The sequence below is a fragment of the Plecotus auritus genome, assembly GCF_963455305.1.
Source record: "Plecotus auritus genome assembly, chromosome: 10".
In the NCBI taxonomy this organism is placed as follows: Eukaryota; Metazoa; Chordata; class Mammalia; order Chiroptera; family Vespertilionidae; genus Plecotus; species Plecotus auritus.
The window spans coordinates 54,748,339-54,766,094 of record NC_137785.1 but is presented as its reverse complement, the minus strand read 5'-3'; the positions used below and the strand labels follow the sequence as shown (position 1 = coordinate 54,766,094).

Here is a 17,756-nt window from a genome sequence, read left to right as displayed (position 1 = left end):
GCGTCATTGTTGAGTCAAGGACGTATGCGTGTTTTGCCAAATCACCATCCTAGATGGTCCAACTGGTGCATCGAAACCAGGTGGTGGGATAGAAAACGGCGAGCCCGGAGCAGTCCCGGCCTCCGAGCAGTAGGCGGTGCTGTGGGCGCGTCTCCGAGGAAGCGGTGGGGGCCACGCTGACCGACTTCCGGCAACTTCCTGTGACTTCCGGTGCGGGGGGCGCGCTGCAGGGTTGATGCCTGCGGCCCGCCGGGCCGCGGAGCACAATGCCGTATGCCAATCAGCCCACCGTGCGGATCACGGAGCTCACCGACGAGAATGTCAAGTTCATCATCGAGAATACAGACCTAGCGTAAGGCGGCTGCGGGAAGCGGCAGGCGGCTCTGGAGCGCCGGGGGCCGAAGACGGGGGTGGAGGGTGGGAGGGGGAACGGGCCGAGTCTGCTGGTCCCCAGCGCCGTGCCATGGTTTTCACTTTGGAAACCGGGGGTGTGGGAGGATCGGTTTGTCGAGGCTGCGGTGCCCTCACGCCGCTTGTTTTCATCCCTCAGGGTGGCAAATTCTATTCGGAGGGTCTTCATCGCCGAGGTGCCCATAATAGGTAAGCAACCCCCGCTTCCTCGTTGCCAGGGCCTCGAGTGCTCCCCAGACTCACCCCCACCCTTCGGTCCCCAGACCACACACCCTGGGGCTTCTGCCTGCAGCCCTGGTTTGGGTGAGGCGGGGGGAGAGGGGCAGGGAATGTCGCTGAGAAAGCAGCGATGCTGGAAGCTTGATCGGACCCTGTGCCCTTCGCCCAGGGCCAGCTCTGGCTACCTCCCTGGCCCCCACGGGCCACTTACACTCAGGTCCATTCTCAATTTGCATTGGTGAGGAGCATGGGTGCAGGAGTCTGCGAACTTGGGTTCGAATACTGTGTTCACTTACGGTGTCTGAAACTGGGCTGTAGTTTTCTCTGTAACATTGGGACGCTATTAGTACCTATGATGGCAGGGATGAAGTAAGGTAATCACTATTAAGTGTCTAACGTTTGGTGAGTATTCAGTGCTGCTAGATGTCTTTATTATTGTTGTTAATCCTCACCCAAGGATATTTTTTTCCAATGATTTTTAGAGAGAGTGGAAGGGAGGGGGGAGAAAGAGAAACATCGATGTGAGAGAGACACATGGATTGGTTGCCTCCCTGGTTGCCTCCCGCACGCAGCCCAACCAGGGCCAGGGATTGAAACAACAACCCAGGTTTGTGCCCTTGACCTGGAATGGAACCTGAGACCCTCCAGGGCACAGGCCGGCGCTCTAACCACTGAGCCACGCCAGCCAGGGCTGCTAGGTGTCCTTTTATGAATCTGTTTCTTCAACCTCATTTATGGAACATATAAGTGCCAGGCAGTGGCTGGGCACTGGGAATGCAGAGCTAGCTGTATAGGACAGGGTTCTTGCCTTCGTAGAGCCCACAGTGAAGTTGCAGGGGAAAGATGAGCCCACAGACAACATTAATGCAAGGTAGCCTCGGACCAGTATTGGGAGAAGCCGAGCTCCAGTGCTGTTGGCTTAGAGGGAGGATCTGTTTTTGCTCTAGTTCCAGCCACAATGCTCCAGGTCTCTTGCAAATTTGCACACATACTACCAATATTTTCTGAGTGTCAGCTTAGAGAGTTTAGGAAAGCGAAATGTAAGTCAGCTGCTGCATCAGGTGTGCCTCCTCCTAAGGGAATAAGCAGGCCAAATGGGTAAATGGGAGGACGTTGTAGTTGATCCTCCACCTCCCCTGTCAGGTCAACTCAGAGCTTGGTGCGCTGGTCCTCCCTCTGCCTAATCACTCATGTCTCTGGGCCCAGGTTTCATGGGGAGTGAAATGAGGGAGTTGCACTTTATGATGCAGCCCTGACGTTCCAAATTTAAATGCCACTTTTCCCATTCAGTTCCGCAAGTAAATGAGAACCTGCTATGTTCCAACCTAGAGGTAGGAATACAAAAGTTAAGATATCTGAAGACCCTGCCCCAAGGGATTTTCGGAGCTTGAGGTAGAGGCAAGACCCACATAAATGTAACACAAGGCACAATATGACAAGTGTCTTAAGAGAAATCTGGGCAGAATTTTTTAGGGAGGAGCTTACAGGGAGGGTGAACCTGAGGAGGGGCGGTGAAGGATTAAAGAAGATAAAAGAATACAGTTGGGGCCAGGTGGGATCACTGTGCCTGGATGAGGAAACTGACTCAGCCTGTAAGCCAAAGCTTTTATAGTCAGATCACACAAAGCAAAGCAAGGGGGGAGGTCAACATGTTTGCAATGTTCTTGTGAGTTTCAAATCTATTTCCTTACTCAAGCCTTGTTTTGGCAGCACTTGCTGAACCTCCCACCACCATTAGCTACCTAGGAACAAGGGAGGACTATAAGGTCAAGTTTAATTGTGTTAGGAGGGCTCTCCCCTCCAAGCTGGGACTTGTATGTGGCTCTGCCACAGGTCAGTCCGAGGCTCCCTACAGGAAGGAATGATCTTATGTGTATCATGGAGGCTCAAGGATTTTAACCTTCACTGGAGAGGGCAAGGGCGTGCCAGAAGGAGATGCGGCTGTAAAGGGACAGAGACAGGAAAGGTTAGCTTGTCCTTGTTTGACTTGGGTTGAGAGAAGGAAGCAATAGGAAGCGTAGAACAAAGCAGGCGGGGCCTGGCTGTGTCTGGTCCTCCTCTGACCTCCATTTCTTGTATTTATACCTCTTATTTGACAAATGGGCTCCAATGCCATTTGCTTTACGAATTTGTTTACATGCAGATGTGAACGAATGAATGAATGTGTGCTTAAGTCAATCAAATGTGTGTGAGCGTGCAGTCCTTCCCCTCCTGCTAGCTCATTGCTGGTGGGGACTGGGTTTTATACTGAGTATGCCTTGCCCATTGAAGGAATTCTGTCAACATTGGTTGATTGAGTGGTAATGTAGTATCAATAAAGGGTAATCTGGTCATTATACCGTAAAATAAGATATGGGCTAGACATCTGTGTTACCTCTGAGGCTTTCCCTAGGATTTAAGTACCCAAATAGATTGTGTTCTTGGATTTCATGTTGGCATGAGTAGCAGATGTACGTGCTTCTCGGGAATATTGCGCTCAAAGAAACATGCTCCCGCTCCTGTACTGTTCGCTAGGTCGTCGATTTTCTCTGTGGTACAGGGACCCTGCATTAACCCTCCTGAGTAGGGAAGGGGTGTGTGGGGTGTGGGTTTGTGTGGTTCTGGTTAAAGTGCAGGTTCCTGGACCCTGTTCTAGAGCTGTGTGATTCAGTCTGGCGGCCGGGCCCAGGCCTCTGCACCTTGTATGCATCAGGTGATTCTGCATCCTGAGGACCAAGGCTGTAAGCCTTTAGGTGAATTTGGAGGCTAAGCTGCATGTCTGCTTCCTTCACGTTTCAGCCATTGACTGGGTTCAGATTGACGCCAATTCCTCAGTCCTTCACGACGAATTCATCGCTCACAGGCTTGGTGAGTGCCGGGTTTGGGACGGTGCAGGGGTGGTGGCTGTGTCTGGTGTCAGAGAGGAAGCTTCCTCACTCCCAAGGGGACTTCTAGGTTTTCCTCTGGGCTTGGCTGCTTGGCCTTCAAAGTGCTTTTCTGTGTCTTCCAGGATTAATCCCCCTCACTAGTGATGACATTGTGGACAAGCTGCAGTACTCCCGGGTATGCTGGGGGTTGGGGTGGCCAGGGAGGCGGGGGCCTTCAGTTCTCAGAAGGATTTTCCTGACATCTTGCTTCCAGCTTTTAGAAAGACAATATGGAGATGTTGTCTAGAGCCCACGGCAGGCATTGGTCCTTGGTTCTGATGGGCCTCAGATTGATTAGACTCACAAGAGGGGGAATACACTAGAATGCCCATGTATACAAGCGGGGGAGGTACATTTCAGTCTGTTCTGTTCTGATTTTGCTTTCCAGGGCATCTCTTCCCAGTGACGGGGGCCTAGGAGGTTAAAGGGAGTCAACCGAAGGTTGGGGAGGGTGGAGGACAGGAGAGGGAATGAGACCTGTCCACAGAGCAGCACCCAGAGACCGGAGTGCTGGTGGCTGCCAGATTTGTGACTCACCCAGTAGGTGATGCTAGTAAACTTGGCTCCTTCCTCCAGGGAGAGAACAGGACAGGATAGGTTACCTGTATCTCTTCACCAGGACTGCAATAGATAGTAGCTTGAGACTATTCCCTTTTGATGGCTTTGCTCGATCCTGAATCAGCCCATCTAATTCCCAAGAGCATGTCATTTTTTGTGGTGGCTAATTTGATATGTCCTACAAATACAAATGTGTGTGTGTATATGTGTGTGTAAGAGTGCAGCTAATATAACAGATACTATGCTCTCATTTTGTCACATTTTAACATTTTGCCATATTTGCTTCACATCTTCAGATTTTTGTTTTTAAGAAATAAAGCATCAGATATTGGTGGGGACAGGTGTGCAGCCTGTCAGCTGAAGAGGCGTCTGGCAATATCTCATATAAAGATAGGCACGCCCTATGGCCTAGCTATTCCTTCCATTGATTTGTTAATATATTGTTATTGATTTCTGAGAAGAAGAGGGAGAAACGATCAAAGAGAATCATTGATCGGCTCCCTCCTGCACGCCCCCTACTGGGGATCAAGCCCACAACCCGGGCAGGTGCCCTGAGTGGGAATCGAACTATGACCTGGTTCATGGATCGACGCTCAACCACTGTGTCCCACTGGCTGGGCTATTAAATTTTCTCTAGTGTTGCATTTACTGAAAGATGGTATGGTCCTTTTTTTTTTTTTTTTTTTTTGCTTTTCGGAAAATCTGCAGAAAAGTTGAAGAAACAATAATAAATTTCCATTTACTTTTGACCTTTGTTGCCAATTGTTAATATTTTGTTACATTTGCTTTATTTTACATATATATGCATACGGGTGTGTATAAATATGTATATATAAAGTTTTTTTGTTTTGTTTTAAGAAAAGGTCAGTAGCCTAGAACTTGAAAGGTACTTCTTCCTATTTCCTTTTATTTATTTTATTTTATTTTATTTTATTTTATTTTATTTTTTTTTTTAAATATATTTTATTGATTTTCTACAGAGAGGAAGGAAGAGGGACAGAGAGTTAGAAACATCGATGAGAGAGAAACATCGATCAGCTGCCTCTTGCACACCCCCTACTGGGGATGTGCCCGCAACCAAGTTACGTGCCCTTGACCGGAATCGAACCTGGGACCTTTCAGTCCACAGGCCGACGCTTTATCCACTGAGCCAAACCGGTTTTGGCACCTTTTATTTATTTTAAATGATTCTATCCTGAGCTGTCCACCTAGTCCTGGAGGCTGAGCTAGAGGATCGCCGCGGTTCTCTGGGAAGGACACCCCGGGGCCAGGCTGAGAAGTGAACAGTGCGTGTCCCAGTGGCAGCCTGGCAGCTGACGGGCGTGGAAGGAGCGTGGGTGTCAGCACACACGGTTGTCTCTAAACTGGGAAGTGCCCGCAGTGGAGAAGGTTACCAGATTGACACAGCTCCCAAGGGTCTGGAGACTGGTCAGCCCTGTTCTAGACGAAGAAGCAGTAGGAACTGGGGGTCGCAAGCAGGGAGCTCAGGATCCTCCCTCTCTCCACACTCACACCTGCTCTCTCCCTGCCTCAGGACTGCACGTGCGAGGAGTTCTGCCCCGAGTGCTCGGTGGAGTTCACTCTCGACGTGCGGTGCAACGAAGACCAGACTCGTCACGTCACGTCTCGAGACCTCATCTCCAACAGCCCCCGGGTCATTCCGGTCAGTGTCTAAGGACAGCCCCCTGCCCAGGCCCTTTGCTTTTCTCCTTCGGCCTCTGCCTGGGCGGGACTGGGGAGGATTCGCCTAAGGCACCACCTTGCCCTGTGTTACCCCTGGTGCCTGGACATGCCCATGCTGGGCTCCTGCTGGGGTGGGCGGACATTGTTGGTGCTGTGTGCCCTCTGTCGCCCAGGCCCCTTTAAAAGGCCACAGTATAGCCTTGGCTCGTTTGGCTCAGTGGATAGAGTGTTGGCCTGTGGACTGAAGGGTCCTGGGTTCGATTCCAGTCAAGGGCATATGCCCGGGCTCAATTCCCAATAGGGGGCATGCAGGAGACAGCCAATCAGTGATTTTCTCTCATCACTGATGGTTCTATCTTTCTCTCCCTTCCTCTCTGAGATCAGTTTTAAAATAAATAAAAGGCCACGGTATTGTTTTGACAGAGGACTATCACAAAGCCGTGAAGCAGGGGTTGGAGCACAGGCACCAGCACAGATTGGTCCTAGTAGGCACTCCTGCCCTCACTCGTGGGCATCCTGCCCCTGGTTGGCAGGTTGCGATCTGGAAGTGCTGGGAGGTACTTGCCAGAAGAGAGCAGGAGATGAGCGGCTAATGTCTCTGTTTGGGCTCCGGCAGGTGACATCCCGGAACCGAGATAACGACCCTAATGACTACGTGGACCAGGACGGTAAGGGGCTGGCGTGAGTGTGCAAATGGTGGACCAGGACGGTAAGGGGCTGGCGTGAGTGTGCAGATGGCTACCCGATCTGTTGCTTGGCAGAACAGGGAGGCAGAGCCCAGACAGCCTTGTGCTGCCTCGTCACCTCAGCTGGCCTTTGGTCCGTTTTCCCAGATGTGTGTGGCCTTCCAGTGGCACTCCAGGTCGATGTGGGGGGACCGTGCCTCTCCTGGCCCCCGCACCGACTCCCACCTCTCTCCACAGACATCCTCATCGTCAAGCTGCGCAAGGGCCAGGAGCTGAGACTCCGCGCCTATGCCAAGAAGGGCTTTGGCAAGGAACATGCTAAGTGGAACCCGACTGCAGGGGTGGCTTTTGAATATGATCCCGACAATGCCCTGAGGCACACAGTGTACCCCAAGCCGGAGGAGTGGTAGGTTCCCGCTGGGGATGAAAGCGGGCGGTTAGAGGGGATGGGGTGGACATGGCTCCTAGTCCACGTCCATGGCTCCTAGTGACCAAGATGGGCAGACTCACTACGGGCACAGGTGCCCCGAAGCAGCAGTAACAACCGGGTGCTGACCTGTGTTTGACCTCAGGCCAAAGAGCGAGTACTCAGAGCTGGATGAAGATGAGTCCCAGGCTCCGTACGACCCCAATGGCAAGCCGGAGAGGTAAGCGCCTGGGCCAGTACGGACGGTGAAATGTGTAGGAACGTACAGTTTTGGTGCAGGCTCTGAGCTAGGGTGACCCTTGCCCTCATGTCTGAGCTTCCATAAAGCTGAGGAGGGGCTGAAGACTGCTGAACCCAGGATGGGTGCACCCCCCTTTAGTCACTGAAAAAGAGGGGCCTCCAGTTACCCAAGCTCTTCCTGTTCTGGTTCGCAGCATCCAAAGATGGGGTCAAATCAGGGCCAGAAACTGACCAGTCGCCCAGTGAGGAACAGAGACGCTGGCCCGTGCGACCCACTCTTTAGTTTTCCACTCTCTCCTCAGTGCGGACACAGCCATACAGAAGTGTTTGGGGGGTTTCATAGGATCTTTGTGAGGCGGCTGTAGCCTCTTTGAGGTCCTGTAAGAAGCACTCTTTGTAAGAGGGTGGAGGTCAACCCTGGGGCAAGGTTGAGCTCCTGGTGGGAAAGGAGGGAAGCTCGACTCAGGAGGGAAAGAGGTGGCCCTGGCCAAGCTCAGGCCCACCAGCCCCTGGGGCGGCTCTCACTGGACTCCTGCCTCTCAGGTTTTACTACAACGTGGAGTCCTGTGGCTCTCTGCGCCCTGAAACCATCGTCCTCTCAGCCCTCTCTGGGTTGAAGAAGAAGCTGAGTGATTTACAGACCCAGCTGAGCCACGAGATCCAGAGTGACGTCCTCACCATAAATTAGCCGCAGCTCATCCGCCCGAGCGGAAAAGGATCCGAGCAGCAGCTGTGTGCAGGTCTCCTGAGACCCTCCTAGCTCCTCAGGTCCCCACAGCTGTACTTAACTTCTTAGCAAGCCATCAGCACCAACTGGAGAGGTAGCAGAGGGGGAGGGTGCCCCCATCCTTGCTTGGTCCCAGGTAGATTATGGGGTGCCCCTGGTATTTGAGGCAGGACAGTCCTTCACTGAGCATGCAGCATCCCTGGCCCTGCCTGCTGATGGCTAGTCTCCCCAGAACCCTGACCTCCCTTCCCCCTGGTCTGCTTGTAGAGGTCATACTGCTTCCCTGTGGAAACCACTGAGCTAGACCCTCCCCTTTTGGTCATTTCAGCTCTTGACTTACTTTGTGTGGAAGTTAGCATTTCACAGTTGTACCGTAGGTTTCCGCTGTTAGGATTGAGTGTTAGAAGTCTCATTCAGGCCGCCTACAAACCCAGCCCCTGCCATGGTCAGCCTACACTTCGCTCAAATTCCTGAATGTCTTTGGACCCTGGCTGTTCCTCCACCCCCCCGCCCCCCCCCCCCCCAATAAACCCTGTATTTTATTCTCTACCCATCAGTTATGACTTCACTGCCAATGTGATCTGCTTAATTAGTTTGGGGTGGAGGGAAGGGGAGGGACGAGGGTGGGGTGGGCAAGGGCCTTAATGAAGGTCTGGCCTTGACCCCTTAGTCCTGTTGGTAGGAACATACCCAAAGCAGTTAATTAGGCAGCCTGGCGGGGGGCATTGGAGAAAACCGGAGATACAGTACAGAAAGGAAGGGGTATTTATTAACAGTAGAGTTTTTATTTTTGGCAATAAAGAGCACAACATAATCTCCTTCATGCGTCACCGTGCTGCTCGCTGAGCCAGCAGCTCCCCCTCCAAGGCCCCAGCGGGCTCTCCTGCAGGCTCATGCCTCTGGTGGTCGCTCCCTGCTCGCTTCCGAGCTGAGCTTGCTGTGGCCACCTCCTTGGCTCCAGGGCTCTGCTGGAGGGGCCTCCAGCTTTATCCTCCTCCTGCCACAACTTTGAACAGTGGTTATTTACATCAGGGTAACAAGGTCTGTTCCCACAAATCAGAACCCTAAGTATTTAAAAAAACAACACACAACCAAAGGTTTGATGTGGATAGAAAGATAGCCCTTCTGCCCAGTAGTCAATAAATACCAGCACTAGAAAATCAATTGCTTTAATTGCATCTCAGCAGGGAGCCTCAGCACCATGTGGGGAGGAAGTGGAAGGGCTGGTTTCTGAGTACTTTCTGGCCAGAGGGTGGCCAGACCAGAGAGGGGCCTCTCCTCTCTCCGCAGGGGCACTGCCAGCCCAGGTCAGTGAGAGGGGGCCGCAGGGGAGCTCCCCACAGCAGTCCTGTCGGCCCTCCCTCCTGGCCTGGCCACCTCGCCCGGCTGAGGTTACCAGCACTCCTGCCCACGGGGATCATCTCAGCCTACAAAGCAGAAAGGAGCCTGGGCAGAAATTTCCTTTTTCAAACCAGCTTTTCACCTGAGGTGTCAACCAGATGTCAGCAAGTGGCACCGCGTGAGTTCGGATCCTTCCTGTGCCACCAGGCCCAGAGGAACTGAGAAGCCACTTGCTAGCTTAGCCCTTGGCTCCTGGGAAAAGCCTGCCGACAGCACCAGCCTTGAGTTCTGATTGTCTGCCTCTGGCCCTGGCAGCTCGGGCGAGTCCTGGCAACGGGAGGGCTGTGCCACGGAGGACATTCAGAACCAGCCTTGGTGGTGGCCTGGTCATGGGATTCAAAAATGTATGTGGTGGCAGGGAGGGACGGGGGGAAATCTCGTTAATATAGGATATGTCATAAGCTGTATATATTAAAATCATGAACAGTAAATAGTCCCACGGTAGCTCTAGCCCCTCGCACATGCTCAGGCAGTGTGGCCAGCCCTCTGCCTTGGTCCAGCCTCCCCCGTGGGGGCAAGGAAGGGACAGCGGCTCCCTTTCTCCAGGCGCGTAGCCGAGAGCCCCCCGAGGCTGTCCTCAGTGCGCAGCGGGCAGCCCCGCAGTCATTGGTGCACACCAGCCCGGCTGTCACTGGGCGGGGGTCCTGGCCTCGCTGCTGTCCCCCTGGCTGGGCTTTGGCTTTAGCAGGATGAATCTGTCGAGGAGGTCCGTTTCCGAGCTGGCCTGGGCTGCCCCATACCCCTCACCTGTGGACACAGAGGCAGGCTCAGGACTTGGGTCCAGGTCGGAAGGTCCCTGCCCAGAAGGCCTTGTCTTCCACAGAGGCTCGTGGCAGGTGGCCGAGGGGCGCTGCAGGGACTCACCGCCATAGCTGGAGGCCTCGGCGATGTTCTGGGAGCCCGTGATGTGGTGCCAGTAGGCACTGCGGGGCAGCATGGTAGTGGGCGTGCAGGGGTAGGAGTAATGTTCCGTGCCCTTGTTCAGCAGCTGTGGGCCAGAAAAGGGGTACCTCCCATTAGCCCTGGGGACAGTGGCTTGCCCACAGCAGCCAGCCCAAGACCCTACCTGCCTCTCCTGTGGACACGCTAAGAGGAGACCCCCTGGCACACTCCAGGTACTCAGCCTGCCCGCCCACCAGCCTCCCCTGTACCCTGGGCCGGGACACCCACTGCCTCACCCTCACATTCTTCTCCATTTCTAGCAGGACCCGCTTGTGCTGCTCGGCGATGGCCAGGGTGGCACTGTGGACCCGCTGGTAAATCTGTTCCCCTTCCTGCGTCTGGAAGGTGTAGAGCCCTTCCCCAGCGTCACACATCCTGGGGACACAGTGGCATGGAAGGCAAGGTGGTAGGGACCCCGTGGCACCCACACATGTGCTTGGTTGGGCTCTCCTGTACCCTGGGCCCTCTGGGAAACAGGCAGGCTGTCACCCTGGGGTCTGACCCCCGGCCCGAACATTCTGAGTGGTTTCGATGCGCCCGGTGGTGGGCTCAATGCTCTACAGGAATGAGCCCATTCGTTTTCTCCCCTCCCCTCCGCTCTGTACACGATTCGTTTCCTCGTTTCTAGGGGTTTTCTCAGACCACTTTGCAGTGAGGAAACAGGCATACAGAGGGTAAGTAACTTCAAATTACACACAGGATTACACAGAATTCAAGCCTCGGTACGCTGGCTCCGAGTTCACGCTGTGGAACCCAATCCTCACCACAATTTCATGAAGTTAGGTCCTTCCTTGTCCCCTATGTGACAGATGAGGAAACTGAGGCTCGGGTCCACAATCCCAGAGCTGGTGTCAGTGCCAGCATTTGATCTAAGCCCAAAGAGTGTGATTTTGGTAAACTGTCTCACTTGACCTGCGGCTGTGAGCTTCAATTTGTTCATCTGTAAAATGGGAATATTATGTTCCCTTTGGGGTTGCTACACCAGTAAATAACTTCGGCTCCCAGCACAGTGCCTGACCCAGAGTGAACGGTGGCGACCGTCATGACCCTGGGGAGACAGGGTGGGGAGGCCAGAGGGTCCTACCGGCCAGCCTCGAAGGTAAAGCGTGTGGCGTCCCGGCCATAGCGGCGCAGTGAGCAGAGGGGCCACGAGACGAGCTTCACACGGGGGTTGTGTACGTCCCAGAGGTAGATGTTCTCGTGGGTGATCTGCAGCTTGCACTCGCCATACACGTCCAGGTTGGGGCAGGGTAACAGGAAGACGTTGAAGCGATCTGGAGGGGAGAGGATGAATGGGCTGGAGCTTCCCACGCGGGGCCTCCTGTCCCCTCCTCCCCACCACCAGGCCTCACCTGTCTGTTCACACTGCACCCCTGGGGCCAGGAGGTCCGGCTCTCCCAGACTGATGTCGTTGAGCCGCGACCCCAGACACTCCACAGACAGGGTCTTGTACCACTCCTCCGCCTCCAGCTCTAGAGAAATGGGGCCTCGTCATGCTGCAGGCTCAGGGTTCCCCGGAGCCCACCCCATCTACTCGGCCTGAGTTATCCCACTCTGTGAGGCAGGGAGGCAAGGCCAGTGCATTCAGCCTGTCTACCCCTTATCCTGGGGGCCCGCTCACTCAGAGGCACCCCAACCCTCATACCAGACAGAGCTAGCACTGCCCTGCCTTCTCCAACTGGCCCACTGAACCACGGCTGGCCCAGAGGAGGCTGGAGGGAGGTCTGCAGCCCCAGATCCTCACCTGAGTCGCAGGTGAAGGTGCGGGCCGAGTCGTCAGTGAATATGATGGCCACCGCCTGCCTCTTGGTCTCCTTGGGGAGTCGTGTGACACACTTGACATTACTGATCTCGGTCACCTGGAGCACATCCACAAAGGACTCAGATTGGAGCCCCTCTCTCCACACTCCCCGCCGTTCTGTCACCCCCAGGAGGGTGCTCTTGGACCCACTGCTTACGGGTTAGGGGAGCTAGGGCCCAGGCCCCTCACCTTGGGGCAGCCTCGGAGGCACACAGACTTCTCATCCGGGTACTTCTCCAGCCGCTGGGGCCCCTTGCTGGAGGACTTCCGGAACACCAGCCAGCACCTGCGGTAGATCTGAGGGGCAAGACAAGGACCAGGGGATCAGGCTTCCCGTTCCCACCCAACATGGCCCTGCAGTGACCCCTGCCTGCCGCAGGGGGCAGTGCCGCACAGCTGTCTGGGAGGGCCCAGCCCAGGAGAAAACCTGGGGACAGCTGACACCAGCATGACAGCCCCTGGGGGAGCGTCTCCCCGCGCCCCCCCCCCACCCCCGCCGAAAGGCAGTTATTTCCTGGCTGCTCGGAAAGGCTCGTCCACAGTGCACTCCATTTACTGGGAGCTGGGCTCGCAGTGCACAGTGACCCTTGAACCACACAGGTTTGTAGCACGGGGTCCACTTACACATGGGTTTTCCCCCCAATAAACATACAGCCTATGTATCTGTGGTTGGGAATCAGTGCAGAGGCCCGCCTGGAGGCATGGTCCTCGGCCATGTTATGCAAGGGACTTGAGCATCCGTGGATTTCAGTATCTGCGGGGGCCCTGGAACCAATCTCCTGCGGATACCGAGGGACGAGGAGGAGCCCGAAGATTTTGTCCTGTGACAATGTGTTTATGGCGCGCCTCTTATTGGTGCTTTTTGGTATTAGCACTCTACACAGTTATTCGGGGTCACTCTTGAGGTCGGTTCTATTATCTCCACGTTGTAAGTAAGGAAACTGAGGCACCAAAAGGTGAAGTGACAGCTGGTAAACGGTAGTTAGTCTGTAACACAGGCTGTCCAAACCCAGGGCCAGAACTCGGGAGCCCACTGCACACCAAGCTCTGCCCAGGCTCCGGCAGCACCAGCCACAACGGCAGGGATCAGCCCCGTTTCCACCGCCAGCCTGCACATCACAGCCCTTGTTCTTGGTGCCGGGCAACACCCCTCGACTCCAGGAGCTTCCACTCACACACTTCTTCATTCTCTAACCAACCCTGGGGTGGAGGGGGCAGGGACAGCTGCCTGTTCCCGCTGGGAAACCAGAGGCTCTCAAGGTCTAGGAACCTGGGGTGACCCGGAGCACAGTGCCTTCCCCATCAAGGTTCCCTCCTTGTCCAAATACTGCCAGTGACCCTGTGCCCGGAAGCCAGGGGGGGAGCGGACCAGTCTCAAGGGCTACAGGGCAAACGGGCTCAGACAACGTGAGGGGTGGCCCTTGCCACCCGCCTGGCTGTGCCTCTTCCTTCCATGGCCCCTCCTTCCTGGCTCGGGCTCCCTTATGGTCCAGAGTCTGGCTGGAATGTCCCTCCTCTTTCAGTGGGCACTCCAGCAGCCTGCGGACCCACTCCCCAGAAATCTCTGGTCTCCTCTCACTGACAAACAGTAGCCCCTAGCCTAGCCCCTGCCCCCTCCCCAGCCCTGTTCTGCCACACAGGCACCAGGCCTTTGTCAGGCAGAGTCCCAAGGTACCGGGGGTCTAGGCAGCCCCCATCCCATGATCCCGGCTCAGCCCCTGGCCTATCTACCTAAACCACAGCCGGCCGCCTGTGGACAAACACTGTTTTATTCTCAGAATCCTCACGCACATCCTGGTAGCCTCGTTAACAGCTCTGAATGGCCATATGACGGGACCCTGAATGAATGGGTGGATGGAAGCATGACCCAGATATGCCCTGCCAGGTTGGGCTCCGTGCAGCCTGCAGCGTCAGGGGCAAAAGGCCTGGGGGGCCTGAGCACCCTGGTTGCCTGGTTACAGGGACACACACACACACACACACACACACACACACACACACACACACCCCCCCCCCCCCCCCCCCCCCCCCCAGGGAGCCACTGCGCTCAGGAGCCTTCCTTCCCACTTCTCACAGGTCTTTGATCAGTACTTCAGAAAGACTGCACCGTGGGCCTGGAGGAAGGCCCTGGCAGGGAGGGGGGCTCCTGATCTCTTCCAGCCCCTCCCCCTCACCTCTGAGCTGAGACCACAGTGGCTGTCCTGAGGGGTGACTGCAGTCCCTCATATCAGGTCTGCATAGGGAAGCTCGAATCGCTGAGGGGGGAGACCCCAGATTGGGCCTAGCCATGTCCCAGCTCCCAACCCCCCTTCCCCTGGCTGTGCCCACCTTGGAGGCTCCCAGACTCCCAGAACAGGCCTGACATTGAGCCCCGTGGCTGCCGAGTGGCTTGCCCTCCAAGTGAGCTTTATCCTGAAGGCGCCCCAGCCCAGCTAGTGCCTGGGGACCTGCTAGGTCTGGGCCCACAGGGAGAAGGAGCCACTCTAGAAACTGGGCCCCTACCCACTCGGCCTTCCCACCTCAGCCTCAGGCGCTCTCTCCGTTCTGTGCTCCACGTGGGCGCCAGCCCTCTCTCAGGGTAAAAGCAGTGGCTGAGAGCCACCAGACCCCAGTCTCCTGGGCTGGGGCCCAGGATGGGACGCAAAGCCAAATTCCAATAAGGCTGCAAACGCCCACCAGCTCAGCTGCTGGACAGTTAGACATACCCTCCATGGGGCCCTCAGGCAGGAGGGGGATCCCCTCTCCAAGGCCAGCGCTGCTCGGTCCAGTACCCAGGCAGGGGAGCTGGTATGAAGCCCTGCTCCTCCCCCACCCCACTCAGGCAGGGCCAGGAAGCCTAGCAGTCTGATTCCACCCCCACCCCATCAAGGCCATGGGCGAGGGAGGGAGGGACCAGAGGCCCAGGTAAAACACTAAACTTGGGCCACCTGTTACCAGGGTTTCCATCCTCCTGGGAAGGGCAGCTGCCAGACCCCTCACTGGGGGGAGGGGGGGCGGGTCTCAGAGGAAGAGGGGCAACTCCTGGACAGTCCCACTAAGATCATTAAGTTGGTCCCTGCGGTCCCTGCTCATGCCCTCTGGGGGGTCTTCACAGCAGGGCGTGGGGGAGGGTGCACACCCAGGTGTCCGAGGCTTCATCTCCACGAGCCCAAGCCCCAGCTCGGGGCCAAATGCCGAGCACAGACGAGTAACTCGGAGCCACGGGCCCCAAGTTCTCATTCATAAACCACATAAACATCAGCCTCTGCACCCCTCACACCAACGCGCACCCCCACAACCAGCCCCTCTCCTTTTCAAACACTTCTTTAACGGGGAGAGCAACAACCGAAGATAAGTAAATAAATTCCCATACACAGAAAGCAATGGGAAGCAGCGGTCGGGGAGGTACTTAAAGAAAAGAGGCCAGGAGAGGGGAGGGGAGAGGTGGGGAGGCGGCAGCGAGGAGAGGAGAGGGGAAGTGAAGCTGGTCTCAGCGCACACAGCCCGGCATTTCCAGCGCTCCCGGCCCCTGCCGCTGCCCTGGCGACAACTTCAACAATAGCCAGGAGCTGCCGGCACATCGGCCCATCGGCTTGCCACCACTGGCCCAGCCGCTGGGATGCCAGCCATCCTGCTGGGGCGGGGGCTGCAGCAGGCAGGGCAGGGCCCAGGCACATGCCAGGCAGCCCACTAGCCAGAAGCCTGGAGGCAAATGCACGATGCCGGGCTGTGTACCCCAACCCGCCAGGCTCCAGAGCAAGTCTTCCGCACCCCTCCTGCGCCCGTCCCTCGGCAGGGCCCTAGGAGGGGGGCTCACCCCGAGCTTCCTGCTCTTCATCTTCACGTAGCCTTGCTTGACGATGTCGTTGAAATTGGTCGCCATGGTTTCCCCACCTTCTCTGGGGGGCAGGGCCTGGCCGAGGAGAGGGGAGGGATGCCCAGGTGGCCTCGGTTTCCGGCTCTTCCGATCACCTGTTCGAGACACCCCTTCGGCGCTTCCTCGCGGAGGCAGAGCCCGCTGCTCCTCACCTCGCCCGCCTCAGCATTGTTCTAGCAGCTCCTTCGCCCAGCGCCTGCTGGAAATAAAAATGACAGGGAGATTAGGCAGTGACATCTTTCTCTTCCCTGGCTGTCTCGCTCTTTTTTCCTTCCTCTTCCCACACTCCTCCCTCCCTTCCTCCTCCCCCCCCTCACCCGCCCTTCTTCCTTCCCTTCCCTCCCCACCCCTGGACGACAGAACCATTCAGGAAAACCGAGGTGGAGGCGGCAGCGAGGAAAATGGTCCAGCCCAGTCCCCTCCCTCAAGGCTGGGGCTCGCAGTTAACCCCTTCCTGGGAGGACCGTGCTGGGTCCGCACTGGAGGCGGGGCCAGAGGAGGAGGTGGCCCGGCGCTGCTGTCCCGCCCAATCTCCTGTTACAACTTTGGGGCAGACGCGGAGGGCAACTTGCCCCCTTCATGCGCAAGAGGCCCAAGGGCACCTTTCCAGAGATGGGCGTGGGGGTTCCCCAGAAAATGGCACAGAGTCTGGGGTCTGAGTGACCCCACGTTCCCTGAGGTCAAGAACAATTTGCCTTGCCGGTCTCAGCAGACCCCACCTTCCCATCCCGCTTCCCCGCCCCTCCTATACCTGGTTCTCCCAGCCCACTGGGCCCAGCCCCAGCCCCTGGAACTCTTCAGCAGTCCCTCTGGGTGTTGCTCCCTGGGTGGGAAGGCAGAGTCCAGTGGGGCGGGGCCCTCAGATAAGCCTGAGGAATGTGCTGGGCCTGCTGGGGGTGGCCACTGTGGAGCAGATGCCTTGCCCTGGCCATGCTGCTGGGACGCTCAGGGTCTGGCCAGCCCATGCAGTGCCCCCAGGCCCTGAGCACGGGCAGGAGAACTAGCTTGGGCCTGGGGCAGGGGACACTGCCAGATGACAGTGAGGGGGTGCCACGGGGAAGTCGATATGGGGCGGGCAATGGGAGTGCCAGCAGGGGCCTTTCAGAATCAGATAATTAACAGATAATGAAGACTCAGGCATGACCCAGTTCAACACACATTTTACAGGTGGGAAAATAAAGTTGCTCAGAGAGGCTAAGCGGCATGGCTGTGGTCACACAGCAAGCCCGGGGCACAGCCAGGGACAAATGAGAAGCTTCGGGGTGGGTGATGGGGCCAGGCCCAGGGTGGAATGTCCTGCGACCATCTCTGGCTGCTTGCCACTACCTAAGCCCTTCCTGCCATCCAGACTCAGGGGCAGGGCTGTGCCAGCAACATGGCCCCCCATGTTTCCAGGATTGCCGGGTGGGAAGGAGCAGCATTTCTGGGGTCAGCTGGGCATCTGTGCTGCCAGGACAGAGCCTGGGGCAGGCATGCTGCTGGATCTGCCAGCAGCTTGGCATTAATTAACCTCCTGGAAGCCTGTCTGTTAAGTCCCTAACAAGGGAACAGATGGGACTGCCCCACCGGGCACACGCAAACAAGGCGGGCAAAGGGGGTGACGCACCCCGATCTTACCCTCTTACCGCACGCTGGCAGCCTCCTCAGCCCCACCTCAGCGCCTCCCTGCCAGTTCACTCCCTCTCTCCCGGTCCCGGATCCAAGACCCTCCCAAGTGGGATGCCCAAGTGGTCTGCTTTCCTCCTGCAAAGTCTGGTCTGGGGCCCCCTCCCTGGCACTGGCCCCATCAGCCCTGCCACATCCGGGCTCTGTCCGTCAGAGATGGGTCTCCGCTGCCTGCCCCTGGGGGCTGCCTTGCCCCCACAGCGAGGACCAGCTCCACAGAGTTCCCCTCCAAGA

General features: G+C 56.6%; 2 protein-coding genes across 5 annotated transcripts; one reads left to right on the top strand and one right to left on the bottom strand.

Moving 5' to 3' along the window:
- The first annotated feature begins 192 nt into the window (after positions 1-192).
- On the top strand, positions 193-8,406 carry POLR2C (RNA polymerase II subunit C). The gene is made up of 9 exons (XM_080645405.1): positions 193-352; positions 551-600; positions 3,409-3,477; positions 3,620-3,672; positions 5,629-5,757; positions 6,394-6,445; positions 6,701-6,869; positions 7,036-7,110; positions 7,674-8,406. Exons 1-9 carry the CDS (start codon positions 267-269, stop codon positions 7,816-7,818), a joined length of 828 nt encoding a protein of 275 aa, XP_080501531.1. The 5' UTR covers positions 193-266; the 3' UTR covers positions 7,819-8,406.
- Positions 8,407-9,012: 606 nt separating this feature from the next.
- On the bottom strand, positions 9,013-16,208 carry DOK4 (docking protein 4). Of its 4 annotated transcripts, XM_080645404.1 has the most exons (9): positions 16,010-16,176; positions 15,798-15,893; positions 12,191-12,298; positions 11,945-12,059; positions 11,553-11,672; positions 11,285-11,474; positions 10,437-10,575; positions 10,123-10,246; positions 9,013-10,005 (listed from the first exon to the last, which is right to left on the bottom strand). In XM_080645404.1, the coding sequence occupies exons 2-9, from the start codon at positions 15,861-15,863 to the stop codon at positions 9,887-9,889; spliced, it is 981 nt and encodes a 326-aa protein (XP_080501530.1). In that variant the 5' UTR covers positions 15,864-15,893; positions 16,010-16,176; the 3' UTR covers positions 9,013-9,886. The 4 variants fall into 4 exon arrangements, with proteins under 4 accessions (XP_080501530.1, XP_080501529.1, XP_080501528.1 ...); XM_080645403.1 differs by having other exon boundaries at positions 15,798-16,208; XM_080645402.1 differs by having other exon boundaries at positions 9,013-10,246; positions 16,010-16,128.
- Between the last annotated feature and the right edge of the window lie 1,548 nt (positions 16,209-17,756).

Excerpts from the sequence above, each read along its gene's own strand:
- POLR2C (XM_080645405.1), top strand. The coding sequence starts at position 267 with ATGCCGTATGCCAATCAGCCCACCGTGCGGATCACGGAGCTCACCGAC. Across the intron at positions 3,478-3,619 it reads ATTCATCGCTCACAGGCTTG|GATTAATCCCCCTCACTAGT; the intron begins GTGAGTGCCGGG and ends TGTGTCTTCCAG. Across the intron at positions 6,446-6,700 it reads TGACTACGTGGACCAGGACG|ACATCCTCATCGTCAAGCTG; the intron begins GTAAGGGGCTGG and ends CTCTCTCCACAG.
- DOK4 (XM_080645401.1), bottom strand. The coding sequence starts at position 15,863 with ATGGCGACCAATTTCAACGACATCGTCAAGCAAGGCTACGTGAAGATG. Across the intron at positions 11,673-11,944 it reads CACCTTCACCTGCGACTCAG|AGCTGGAGGCGGAGGAGTGG; the intron begins GTGAGGATCTGG and ends CCATTTCTCTAG. Across the intron at positions 10,247-10,436 it reads AAATGGAGAAGAATGTGAGG|CTGCTGAACAAGGGCACGGA; the intron begins GTGAGGCAGTGG and ends TCTGGCCCACAG.